This window comes from Pseudophryne corroboree, chromosome 11, assembly GCF_028390025.1.
Source record: "Pseudophryne corroboree isolate aPseCor3 chromosome 11, aPseCor3.hap2, whole genome shotgun sequence".
NCBI lineage: Eukaryota > Metazoa > Chordata > Amphibia > Anura > Myobatrachidae > Pseudophryne > Pseudophryne corroboree.
This window is the reverse complement of record NC_086454.1, coordinates 24,278,732-24,292,327: the sequence shown is the minus strand read 5'-3', so window position 1 is coordinate 24,292,327 and position 13,596 is coordinate 24,278,732. Positions and strand designations below refer to the sequence as shown.

At 46.1% G+C, this 13,596-nt stretch overlaps 1 protein-coding gene across 3 annotated transcripts in view; it reads left to right on the top strand.

The window, feature by feature from the left end:
* The window catches only part of NELL1 (neural EGFL like 1), a 1,344,875-nt gene that overhangs the window by 220,761 nt on the left and 1,110,518 nt on the right, over nt 1–13,596 (top strand). For all 3 annotated transcript variants that reach the window (XM_063946373.1, XM_063946374.1, XM_063946375.1), the window contains exon 4: nt 10,241–10,411. In XM_063946373.1, the coding sequence (XP_063802443.1) occupies nt 10,241–10,411 (171 nt within the window). The remainder of the gene's footprint in view (nt 1–10,240; nt 10,412–13,596) is intronic.

Below are 13,596 nucleotides of genomic sequence, written 5' to 3'. Positions count from 1 at the left end.
ATATTGCTGGCGTTGTCCGATGCCACAAATCCACAGGAGAGTCCAATTGGGGTAAGCCATTCCGCGATGATCTTCCTCAGTTCCCGTAAGAGGTTTTCAGCTGTGTGCGTATTCTGGAAAGCGGTGATACAAAGCGTAGCCTGCCTAGGAAAGAGTTGGCGTTTGCGAGATGCTGCTACTGGTGCCGCCGCTGCTGTTCTTGCGGCGGGAGTCCATACATCTACCCAGTGGGCTGTCAGTCATATAGTCCTGACCCTGCCCTGCTCCACTTGTCCACATGTCCGTGGTTAAGTGGACATTGGGTACAACTGCATTTTTTAGGACACTGGTGAGTCTTTTTCTGACGTCCGTGTACATTCTCGGTATCGCCTGCCTAGAGAAGTGGAACCTAGATGGTATTTGGTAACGGGGGCACACTGCCTCAATAAATTGTCTAGTTCCCTGTGAACTAACGGCGGATACCGGACGCACGTCTAACACCAACATAGTTGTCAAGGACTCAGTTATCCGCTTTGCAGTAGGATGACTGCTGTGATATTTCATCTTCCTCGCAAAGGACTGTTGAACAGTCAATTGCTTACTGGAAGTAGTACAAGTGGGCTTACGACTTCCCCTCTGGGATGACCATCGACTCCCAGCGGCAACAACAGCAGCGCCAGCAGCAGTAGGCGTTACACGCAAGGATGCATCGGAGGAATCCCAGGCAGGAGAGGACTCGTCAGAATTGCCAGTGACATGGCCTGCAGGACTATTGGCATTCCTGGGGAAGGAGGAAATTGACACTGAGGGAGTTGGTGGGGTGGTTTGCGTGAGCTTGGTTACAAGAGGAAGGGATTTACTGGTCAGTGGACTGCTTCCGCTGTCACCCAAAGTTTTTGAACTTGTCACTGACTTATTATGAATGCGCTGCAGGTGACGTATAAGGGAGGATGTTCCGAGGTGGTTAACGTCCTTACCCCTACTTATTACAGCTTGACAAAGGGAACACACGGCTTGACACCTGTTGTCCGCATTTCTGGTGAAATACCTCCACACCGAAGAGCTGATTTTTTTGGTATTTTCACCTGGCATGTCAACGGCCATATTCCTCCCACGGACAACAGGTGTCTCCCCGGGTGCCTGACTTAAACAAACCACCTCACCATCAGAATCCTCCTGGTCAATTTCCTCCCCAGCGCCAGCAACACCCATATCCTCCTCATCCTGGTGTACTTCAACACTGACATCTTCAATCTGACTATCAGGAACTGGACTGCGGGTGCTCCTTCCAGCACTTGCAGGGGGCGTGCAAATGGTGGAAGGCGCATGCTCTTCACGTCCAGTGTTGGGAAGGTCAGGCATCGCAACCGACACAATTGGACTCTCCTTGTGGATTTGGGATTTCGAAGAATGCACAGTTCTTTGCTGTGCTGCTTTTGCCAGCTTGAGTCTTTTCATTTTTCTAGCGAGAGGCTGAGTGCTTCCATCCTCATGTGAAGCTGAACCACTAGCCATGAACATAGGCCAGGGCCTCAGCCGTTCCTTGCCACTCCGTGTGGTAAATGGCATATTGGCAAGTTTACGCTTCTCCTCCGACAATTTTATTTTAGGTTTTGGAGTCCTTTTTTTACTGATATTTGGTGTTTTGGATTTGACATGCTCTGTACTATGACATTGGGCATCGGCCTTGGCAGACGACGTTGCTGGCATTTCATCGTCTCGGCCATGACTAGTGGCAGCAGCTTCAGCACGAGGTGGAAGTGGATCTTGATCTTTCCCTAATTTTGGAACCTCAACATTTTTGTTCTCCATATTTTAATAGGCACAACTAAAAGGCACCTCAGGTAAACAATGGAGATGGATGGATTGGATACTAGTATACAATTATGGACGGGCTGCCGAGTGCCGACACAGAGGTAGCCACAGCCGTGAACTACCGCACTGTACTGTGTCTGCTGCTAATATATAGACTGGTTGATAAAGAGATAGTATACTCGTAACTAGTATGTATGTATAAAGAAAGAAAAAAAACCACGGTTAGGTGGTATATACAATTATGGACGGGCTGCCGAGTGCCGACACAGAGGTAGCCACAGCCGTGAACTACCGCACTGTACTGTGTCTGCTGGTAATATAGACTGGTTGATAAAGAGATAGTATACTACTAATATTATATATACTGGTGGTCAGGTCACTGGTCACTAGTCACACTGGCAGTGGCACTCCTGCAGCAAAAGTGTGCACTGTTTAATTTTAATATAATATTATGTACTCCTGGCTCCTGCTATAACCTATAACTGGCACTGCAGTAGTGCTCCCCAGTCTCCCCCACAATTATAAGCTGTGTGAGCTGAGCAGTCAGACAGATATATAATATATATAGATGATGCAGCACACTGGCCTGAGCCTGAGCAGTGCACACAGATATGGTATGTGACTGACTGAGTCACTGTGTGTATCGCTTTTTTCAGGCAGAGAACGGATATATTAAATAAACTGCACTGTGTGTCTGGTGGTCACTCACTATATAATATATTATGTACTCCTGGCTCCTGCTATAACCTATAACTGGCACTGCAGTAGTGCTCCCCAGTCTCCCCCACAATTATAAGCTGTGTGAGCTGAGCAGTCAGACAGATATATATAATATTATATATAGATAATAGATGATGCAGCACACTGGCCTGAGCCTGAGCAGTGCACACAGATATGGTATGTGACTGAGTCACTGTGTGCTGTGTATCGCTTTTTTCAGGCAGAGAACGGATTATAAATAAAACTGGTGGTCACTGGTCACTATCAGCAAAACTCTGCACTGTACTGAGTACTCCTAATGCTCCCCAAAATTAGTAAATCAAGTGTCTCTCTAATCTATTCTAAACGGAGAGGACGCCAGCCACGTCCTCTCCCTATCAATCTCAATGCATGTGTGAAAATGGCGGCGACGCGCGGCTCCTTATATAGAATCCGAGTCTCGCGATAGAATCCGAGCCTCGCGAGAATCCGACAGCGTCATGATGACGTTCGGGCGCGCTCGGGTTAACCGAGCAAGGCGGGAAGATCCGAGTCGCTCGGACCCGTGAAAAAAAACATGAAGTTCTGGCGGGTTCGGATTCAGAGAAACCGAACCCGCTCATCTCTAGTGGAAATGCCAGGAATGTTTTCAGTAAATAGATGGAGATGACATGATAAATATCCAGTGACAGCGGTCAGATCCTTGTATGGGAATACGGCTATGAACAACTAATAACAATTGTTTATGATGAGAAATACAATTACGTGTAACTGGAGACGAATTCCCTCGTGGCAGACATTGAGACTAATGCGCTGTGATAGATATCACCAGCTGGGGTTTAGCTCATTTGCTGGCACTGCAATATACTGCCGCACCTGCTGCAGGGAGGAGCTGCTGTATTGCTGGCCGTCCGGAGGTCACAGGACCACGTATGGATCCATGTTCATTGTCATGATAACAGAAGTTGCTGGTCTTGTGCCGGATGCCTCTGCCACTTGCTGACTAGTCCAAATGTTCCTAGATGGAGAGGAGCAAGAAAAGAGAAAGAGAGAGAGGGTGGTCCGATAGAGAGAGGGTCTCATGGAAAACAGGGAATGAGAGAAATAGAGAGGTTGGTCAGATAGAGAGGGTCTCATGGAAAAACAGGGAATGAGAGAAAGAGAGAGGGTGATCAGATCTAGAGAGAGGGTCTCATGGAAAACAGGGAATGAGAGAAATAGAGAGGTTGGTCAGATAGAGAGGGTCTCATGGAAAAACAGGGAATGAGAGAAAGAGAGGGTGATCAGATCTAGAGAGAGGGTCTCATGGAAAAACAGGGAATGAGAGAGAGGGTGGTCAGATAGAGAGAGGGTCTCATGGAAAATCAGGGAATGAGAGAAAGAGAGAGGGTGGTCAGATAGAGATAGGGTCTCATGGAAAAACAGGGAATGAGAGAGAGAGGGTGGTCAGATAGAGAGAGGGTCTCATGGAAAACGGAATGAGAGAGTGGGTGGTCAGATAGAGAGAGGGTCTCATGGAAAACAGGGAATGAGAGAAATAGAGAGGGTGGTCAGATAGAGAGAGGGTCTCATGGAAAAACAGGGAGAGAGAGAGAGAGAGAGAGAGAGGGTGGTCAGATAGAGAGAGGGTCTCATGGAAAACAGGGAATGAGAGAAATAGAGAGGTTGGTCAGATCTAGAGGGAGGGTCTCATGGAAAACGGAATGAGAGAAAGAGAGAGGGTGATCAGATCTAGAGAGAGGGTCTCATGGAAAAACAGGGAATGAGAGAAAGAGAGAGGGTGATCAGATCTAGAGAAGAGGGTCTCATGGAAAAACAGGGAATGAGAGAGAGAGGGTGGTCAGATAGAGAGAGGGTCTCATGGAAAATCAGGGAATGAGAGAAAGAGAGAGGGTGGTCAGATAGAGAGAGGGTCTCATGGAAAACGGAATGAGAGAGTGGGTGGTCAGATAGAGAGAGGGTCTCATGGATAACAGGGAATGAGAGAAATAGAGAGGGTGGTCAGATAGAGAGAGGGTCTCATGGAAAACAGGGAATGAGAGAAATAGAGAGGGTGGTCAGATAGAGAGAGAGTCTCATGGAAAAACAGGGAATGAGAGAGAGAGAGAGAGAGAGGGTGGTCAGATAGATAGAGGGTCTCATGGAAAACAGGGAATGAGAGAAATAGAGAGGGTGGTCAGATCTAGAGAGAGGGTCTCATGGAAAACAGGGAATGAGAGAAATAGAGAGGTTGGTCAGATAGAGAGAGGGTCTCATGGAAAATCAGGGAATGAGAGAAATAGAGAGGTTGGTCAGATAGAGAGAGGATCTCATGGAAAACAGGGAATGAGAGAAATAGAGAGGGTCTCATGGAAAAACGGAATGAGAGAGAGAGGGTGGTCAGATAGAGAGAGAGGGTCTCATGGAAAACAGGGAATGAGAGAGAGAGAGGGTGGTCAGATAGAGATAGGGTCTCATGGAAAAACAGGGAATGAGAGAGAGAGGGTGGTCAGATAGAGAGAGGGTCTCATGGAAAAACAGGGAATGAGAGAAATAGAGAGGGTCTCATGGAAAAACGGAATGAGAGAGAGAGAGAGGGTGGTCAGATAGAGAGAGGGTCTCATGGAAAATCAGGGAATGAGAGAAAGAGAGAGGGTGGTCAGATAGAGATAGGGTCTCATGGAAAAACAGGGAATGAGAGAGAGAGAGGGTGGTCAGATAGAGAGAGGGTCTCATGGAAAACGGAATGAGAGAGTGGGTGGTCAGATAGAGAGAGGGTCTCATGGAAAACAGGGAATGAGAGAAATAGAGAGGGTGGTCAGATAGAGAGAGGGTCTCATGGAAAAACAGAGAGAGAGAGAGAGAGAGAGGGTGGTCAGATAGAGAGAGGGTCTCATGGAAAACAGGGAATGAGAGAAATAGAGAGGTTGGTCAGATCTAGAGGGAGGGTCTCATGGAAAACAGGGAATGAGAGAAAGAGAGAGGGTGGTCAGATCTAGAGAGAGGGTCTCATGGAAAAACAGGGAATGAGAGAAAGAGAGAGGGTGATCAGATCTAGAGAAGAGGGTCTCATGGAAAAACAGGGAATGAGAGAGAGAGGGTGGTCAGATAGAGAGAGGGTCTCATGGAAAATCAGGGAATGAGAGAAAGAGAGAGGGTGGTCAGATAGAGAGAGGGTCTCATGGAAAAACAGGGAATGAGAGAGGGTGGTCAGATAGAGAGAGGGTCTCATGGAAAACGGAATGAGAGAGTGGGTGGTCAGATAGAGAGAGGGTCTCATGGATAACAGGGAATGAGAGAAATAGAGAGGGTGGTCAGATAGAGAGAGGGTCTCATGGAAAACAGGGAATGAGAGAAATAGAGAGGGTGGTCAGATAGAGAGAGAGTCTCATGGAAAAACAGGGAATGAGAGAGAGAGAGAGAGAGGGTGGTCAGATAGAGAGAGGGTCTCATGGAAAACAGGGAATGAGAGAAATAGAGGTTGGTCAGATCTAGAGAGAGGGTCTCATGGAAAACAGGGATTGAGAGAAATAGAGAGGGTGGTCAGATAGAGAGAGGGTCTCATGGAAAACAGGGAATGAGAGAAATAGAGAGGGTGGTCAGATCTAGAGAGAGGGTCTCATGGAAAACAGGGAATGAGAGAAATAGAGAGGTTGGTCAGATAGAGAGAGGGTCTAATGGAAAATCAGGGAATGAGAGAAATAGAGAGGTTGGTCAGATAGAGAGAGGGTCTCATGGAAAACAGGGAATGAGAGAAATAGAGAGGGTCTCATGGAAAAACGGAATGAGAGAGAGAGAGAGGGTGGTCAGATAGAGAGAGAGGGTCTCATGGAAAACAGGGAATGAGAGAGAGAGGGTGGTCAGATAGAGAGAGGGTCTCATGGAAAAACAGGGAATGAGAGAAATAGAGAGGGGGGCAGGGAGAATTTAACAGAAGTGTGGTTAAGGTGATTTGCCCTTCCAACCCCCCAATAAACCCAAACTGCCCACAATCTGGTGGTGGATTAAAACCCCTAAATCACATGTGTTTTAATGTAAACAAGAGTGCAGTCATCCTTGCGGAGCACCCGGTTAATGTGAAGTAGCATATGCCCTCTCCTGGTGCTACTGTCTGGTGGGTGCCAGAGAAATATATGTAACTGTGCCCCCTTAAGCCTGATGATAAAAAAAAAAATTCTGTGCCCCTTTAATCTGTGTCCCCTCATTCTCTCTCATCCTCCTGTCCCTCTCTATCTTTCGCTCCCCCTCTCTCTCTCTTCCCAGCAAATTCTTCCCTATGTCCTGTTTGGGGAAATAATTTTGCTCATAATTCATTGTGTTTGTAATAATCCATGGAGAGAGATAAAGTACCAACCAATCAGATCCTGTCATTTTCCAAGTTCAGCCACATGGCAGTTAGGAGCTGATTGGCTGGTACTTTATCTCCACCCACTTGATATCTCTCCAAGGCTTAGTAAATAGACCCCTTAATCTCTCTCCACTTTATCACTCTACAAATCTTAGTACATCTACCTTAACCACTTGCCTGGTTGCATCCAATGGCAGCCGCTGGGAAAGTGTAAAACAACCTCCCCCAAAGGCATCCACAGACCCCCCCCATTCTTTTTTTTTTTTTTTGTATATTAAAATCATTTTAGATAAGGTTAAATTCATGTTATTCACTTGGCCTTTAATAGGATTAATTGAGACTGGGCAGTCGGACTTAATACCCTGCTGTAATGACTTAATCCCCTGCTGTATTGTTCTCTCTGTATTGTATTGCAGCTGAGAACAATAGATGAAGGGTTTATGCTAATAAATCATGTTGTGCCTAGGCCCAGAAAACTAGTCAAGATAACCATGGACCCATCTGTAAATTACTCATAACCCCCCCCCCCCCGATAATATCTGAGCATTTTTTGGGTAAAAAAAAATAGTCAGTTAAGTGGTTAAAGCTCCATTCTCTTTCTCTAAAGTTTGATGCAGCCCCACCCCCAGTCGCTCTGCGGTGCTAGCATAGCTCCTCCCTCCTCATACCTCATCATGATGCAGAGGAGTTATAGAAAGCATGAGGGGCATATTTTATTTTTTATTATATTTATTAAAAATCATGTATACGCCCAGTACGTTCAGTAATAGCTTTTGCCAGTCACTCGGACAATGGCTTCCACTGTAAAGCATGGGGGACTCTATTGACTAATGACTTGCACAGAAATCTGCCTAGCTGACCCCTCCACCCCTGTGATCAGACACCCTATAATTGATCACATTGGTGGGCTGCTGCCTCAGCAGGTAATGAGCCCCCTGCACAGAGTCCGTTCATTCCCCTCTAAATACAGTCACACACGCCTAACGTTCGTTCATGACCCTCCATCCAGATCAGTTCCATGCTAGCCTTAGGGCTGGACTGGCCTGGCGGGAGCCATGGTAATCCACAGTGAGCCTCATTGACTCAGACGCCCGCCTTCTACCGTGGGAAATTACCCTGAGCCAGATTAAGTCCGGTGAGGTCCTGGAGCCAGAGACCAGTTCCAGCCTACATCCCACAGACTAAGGCCATTGCAGCACGTGCCGCTATATATTTATTTCCCTGTGTGCGCGTATATGTACAGTATTATATATGAAACTTGGTTTGCTTAGTAAAGTCTGTTTATATACAGTAGGTCTGTTCTCACACTACTTGTGATGTGGTTTTGGAACAGTTGGGGGTCATTCCGAGTTGATCGCTCGCTAGCTAGTTTTAGCAGCCGTGCAAACGCTATGCCGCCGCCCACTGGGGAGTGTATGTTAGCTTAGCAGAAGTGTGAACGCATGTGCAGCCGAGATCTGCAAAAACAGTTTGTGCAGTTTTTGAGTAGCTTTGAACCTACTCAGCGCTTGCGATCACTTCAGCCTAGTCGTGTCCGGATTTGACGTCATACACCCGCCCAGCCACGCCTGCGATTTTTCAGACACGCCTGTGTTTTTGCAAACACTCCCTGAAAACGGTCAGTTGACACCCAGAAACGCCCCCTTCCTGTCAATCTTCTTGCGAAGGAAAACTTTGCTAGAACCTGAGCACAACCACAAAGAGCTTTGTACCCGTACGTCGCGCGTGCACATTGCGGGACATACGTATGCGCAGAAATGCCGTTTTTTCACCTTATCGCTGCACTGCGAAAATCGGCACCTAGCGATCAACTCGGAATGACCCCCAATAAGCAGTTGTGTTCTTGTCCAATACATGGGTCCGTTTCCCATCATGCTTCATGTTTGGGAAATGGTAGCATATATTGGGGTATATTTACTAAGACGGGAGTTCTATTTAGGATGGGATGTTGCCCATAGCAACCAATCAGATGTGGGCGCAATCGACTGCTGGCACCAGCATTTCAGCTCGCACTCCCGAGGGGTAGCAAGCTGAAATGAGCAAAAAAGTTGTGCCCATTAGTTTGGTCAGATTTAGCCACTTAACGACGCTTAACCCCACCTCTCTGGGCGAAACGCATTAAGGGGGACATTTACTAAGCAGTGATAAGAGCGGGGAAGTGAGCCAGTGGAGAAGTTGCCCATGGCAACCAATCAGCACTGAAGTAACATCTATAATTTGCATACTATAAAATGATACAGAGCTGCTGATTGGTTGATGGGGCCACTTCTCCATTGGCTTACTTCTCCGCTCTTATGACTGCTTAGGAAATGTCCTCCTTAGTCCTGTTTGAGCGGTCAAACGAGTCACTTTTCGCTCATTTCAGTGATAAACCATTGAATATCGCTCAATAACTCTGGTGTCCCCTTTTGTTGAATCTACAACTCTAAAGTGGATGCTGGATTGAATGCTAATTGGTTTTCCCTGGCGTGCGTTGGCTGTGTGTCTTTTTCTTGAGTTATTCCTGATTCCTGCACTTATCCAACGTGTCACAGCTGTGTGGCGGAAACGTGTCAGGGTTGTAAATGTCACAGGTTGAGCTGCGGCGTCGGAGTACTAAGTTCAGCGGAGAGCTTGATGGATGTAGAGGACATTTTGTGTCTGTGCGCCTCAGGGAAATCACTTCTAAATTATTGGCCACTGCCAGCGAACAAGGGCGGTCTATACATCTCCGCTTCCTGGCTGAATTGTTTCATATAAAAGGTGTTCTGGCAGAAACGTAATAAATACATTCGTACAGAGAGTGTGGATCTGGTGCCTGCAGTAATGAGACACACTTAAATCTAAACAGGAGGTAATGCCAGCTGCACATGTGATGCAGGGTAATGCATGAATCTGTGTCACACCAGGCACAATGTGACATGCTGAGGATAGACTGTGGGGGTATGTTAGGGCACAGTAGTGTTTAGTTGAGAACCATTTACAAAGATTTGTACTGTAGTTGTATTTTAATGGATTATGGGCCTAATTCAGACTTGATCGCAGCAGCAGCAAAATCTTTCTGTAATGGGAAAAACCATGTTGCACTGCAGGGGGGGGCAGATATAACATGTGCAGAGAGAGTTAGATTTGGATGGGTTATATTGTTTCTGTGCAGGGTAAATACTGGCTGCTTTATTTTTACACTGCAATTTAGATTTCAGTTTGAACACACCCCACCCAAATCTCACTCTCTCTGCACATGTTACATCTGCCCCACCTGCACTGCACATGTGAGCAGTTTCCTTTTAATTTTACGCAAAATAATTGTCTTGTGCTGGAACCAAATGTTTTGTCTTGAGAGTAATGTTGTGAGGCTGCGCTCCAGGTGCCGTCCTTGTCGCAGTGCGCCATAGTGAGTAATGCCGCACACTCCCTGATAATATTCTCTTTTCCTCCTAGCTTCTTTGAACTGGAAAGCAGCGGCTTACGGGATGAAATCCGGTACCACTACAGATTTAATGGGAAATCGAAAACCGAAGCGTTTCCATATCGACTGGCGGATGGGCAGTGGCACAAAATCGCTCTGACGGTCAGCGCAACTCATGTCTTACTGCACGTAGACTGCAACAAGTAAGCGGAACACCCATGGGTGCGGAGAACGTGTGATACTGTATGAGACGCAATGTGCGGTGAATGTGTGGTTCCCTATTGCGGATATGCAGACAAATCTGCAATCTGTAGCAGTGGACGGATGTGAACGTGTTCTTAGAATATACAGTTGTGTAGTGTTACACCATGTTCTGTGAGGTCACTGTTTAGTCCTTGCGGGGCTTTCTGTGCTTGGTAACCCCAGCGTCCTCCACTGCAAACCATATGGTATGTACTGCCCCAGATAGCAGTGGGCAGAATTAGAAGGGTGGGTACTATAGGCATTACCGAATATCAATATCTCAATGGGAGTTGAGAGCTTTGGGCTGCACTTTAGCCTCAGGTCGCCGATTCAATCCCTGCAAATTGGAATTATATTTATATTGTGATTCTGTCAGACTGGCCTGACCAGGTGTGGTTTGGACTTGTAGTTCCACAACAGACAGGGAGCAGTTTACCTGGGTTTCAGGCCAGATGCAGCTGGAATAACTGGGGAGCAGAGTTCTGGAATTCCTCTTACTGTGTGTGGCTTGTGAGCTTACTGTTTGGAATGGAGAGAACCGCAATGGGAACAGTTTGAACAGGTTAGTGGTGGGCAACGCAGGAAAGCGTGGTCACATCCTCAGCGGCATTCCACGTGTTCCCAAAGTGCTAGGCCGCCCCTACCACACAGCGCCTCGTAACAGTCCTGATAGAAGGGACCAAGGTCCCTGACTTTTATACCTGACTGATTTGTATCACGTGTTGTATTTGCTACCTGTAATTCCTATAGCAAATATTCTGTGTAGCACAACTGGGGACCCTTATATAATGATACGCCCTTGCAGGTCAGCTTTCACTTTCATATGGTGGAGGCTGCCATTTTGTAAATTCAACCTATATATTCGGCGACATCACACAGGCGTAGGGGCTCATTTATCAACAAGTGATAAAACTCATTGTGAGTGATGAAACTTGTTGCGTATGATAAATGGTGCTTCAGCCAGTCAGCTTTCAAACACATTACATTTTGGGGCTGATTGGCCGGAGCACCAATTATCATACGCAACAAGTTTCATCATTCACAACAAGTTTTATCACTCGTTGATAAATGAGCCCCACAGTGTTCTCCACTGATGTCATTGGGATTCACTGCCTTCTCATGATTAATATATTGCAGACCACAGAATGGCGGCCACTGCAGCTTGTTTGCGGTGGCTGGGGCGCTTTAAAGCTGAATGTTGAATTTGATTCTGTGTATCAGACGTTCCCTGAGAGAATGCGGAGCCTGCATTGCTGTGACGTTAGGCCTGCACTTAACGGTGTACGTTAGTGTAATGTGATTGAATTACAGACGTAAACGAGTATCTGAAGATGTGCCATACTGAGGTTTCATTAAGGAGAGAGGGGAAAGCGCGCTCCTCGCCATTCAGGAGTAATTAAACCACAAATAATAAATCTGTATACATGGAGGGAAAAAGTCATTTTTTTATTTTATTTTTTATTCTGTACGTTTTAAGCCGCCTGCTTCACGGTTGCCATAAATTGCAGTATGTCAGATTGAGGCAAATGCTGGAAAAGTCTTGTGTAACATATGCAAATATAGCATGAATGTGTGTCATAATTTATTCTTATCCACATATCAGGTCGGGTATATGTCCGGTTACGTTGTGTTTTATAATCATAGCGGCTTGTGCTTTTTCTTCGTTGTCCTTGTTTGTGAGCTCACTGTGGAGCACGTGCATTATGCCTTGGAGAGAGATACACCAGCCAATCAGCTCCTGACATTTTTCAAACCCAGCCTGTAACATGGCAGTTAGGAGCAGATTGGCTGGTACTTGATCTCTCTACTTTATCACTCTCCAAGCGTTGATGCAAGGAATTTATTGCAGACCATTTTCTTTGCTTCATTAAAAGTAAAACTAGATCCTACGGCCCTTTAAGCTTTAATGACAGTGGGAGAGAAATAAAGTGTAGACGTTGCCCATAGCAACCAATCAGCTATAGATGTCCTATTATCCTCTGTGCTGGATAAATGATAGCTAGAAGATGGTTAGTTGCTATAGGCAACCACTTCACCTGATCTCCACCAGGTTTGATACCCAAATACTCGTAAGATAGGCATTTATATGTAAATCCCTTGCAACAATGTTCTTCACTGTGATACAGCAGCTTGGCTGTCTGTGCACCCTAGGACCTGCTTAGTATCCGGATAACAAATGTATCGTCAATAGTCGGAGATTGTTGTGTAACACTGTATATAACGTGCCATTCACTTGAGTGTCACTGCTAGCAGAGGCGGATTGGCCATAGGGCCCATAGGGAAGATTCCCGGTGGGCCGACGCACCTGTGGGGCCTGTTTTGTTTGAGGACATGTAGTTCTTTTTATAGACATAATCAATAAGATGTAAAATAATTTGCATATATGAAAATGACTTTGCCACTTAGCCTGTGATTGCAGATGATCTAGTGTATGCTCTGTCTGCCTGCTTGGCTGACATATAACATTGAGTGAATAGTGATTGGGATACGGTTGGTGTAATAAGCAAGAAAATATATCTTTCTAAAGAATTATATAGTTAACTAAATTCTAAAGGTGTATCATATAATGTGCTCATAAAATTTAATTTTATTTATTTTTAACTTCCCCCTTGATGCTGGACATGCCCACTATCTGGAAAGTCTTGGGGGGGAGGGTGCTGCTGCCATGGCCCATGGCTAGACCTTACACCTCTGGTGCTGCCCATGTGGGGCCACTAGTACAAATTTTTCCAGGGCCGCTTTTTGTTCCCAATCCGCCCCTGACTGCTAGTAATTGTGTGTATGTATGTGTGACGTTGCCATGGGTTACGGCGATTCCTCAAAGTCTCTCTGTATCTAAGATTTTAGATGTGACTTGATTTTGTGTATTAATCTTGGTGCTATGCTGTGTCCTGAATGTGACCTGGGGGGGAGATCTGTTGATTCTCTTCTTTGGAGTCAGGAACAGATGACCATCTCATGCCAGTCATAAAGGCTGGTGTGCTAAAGCTTCATTCTTCACTCGCCTAGAAACCAGATCCTTCCAACCAGGTCAAGAAGGGAGACTCCTAAAGAGTTATGGGAACATCCCCAACTCCCTTATCTACTGGGAGACAGTTACTTAGAAGTGAGTGACTAATTCAATAATGTCCAGCAATAACCGATT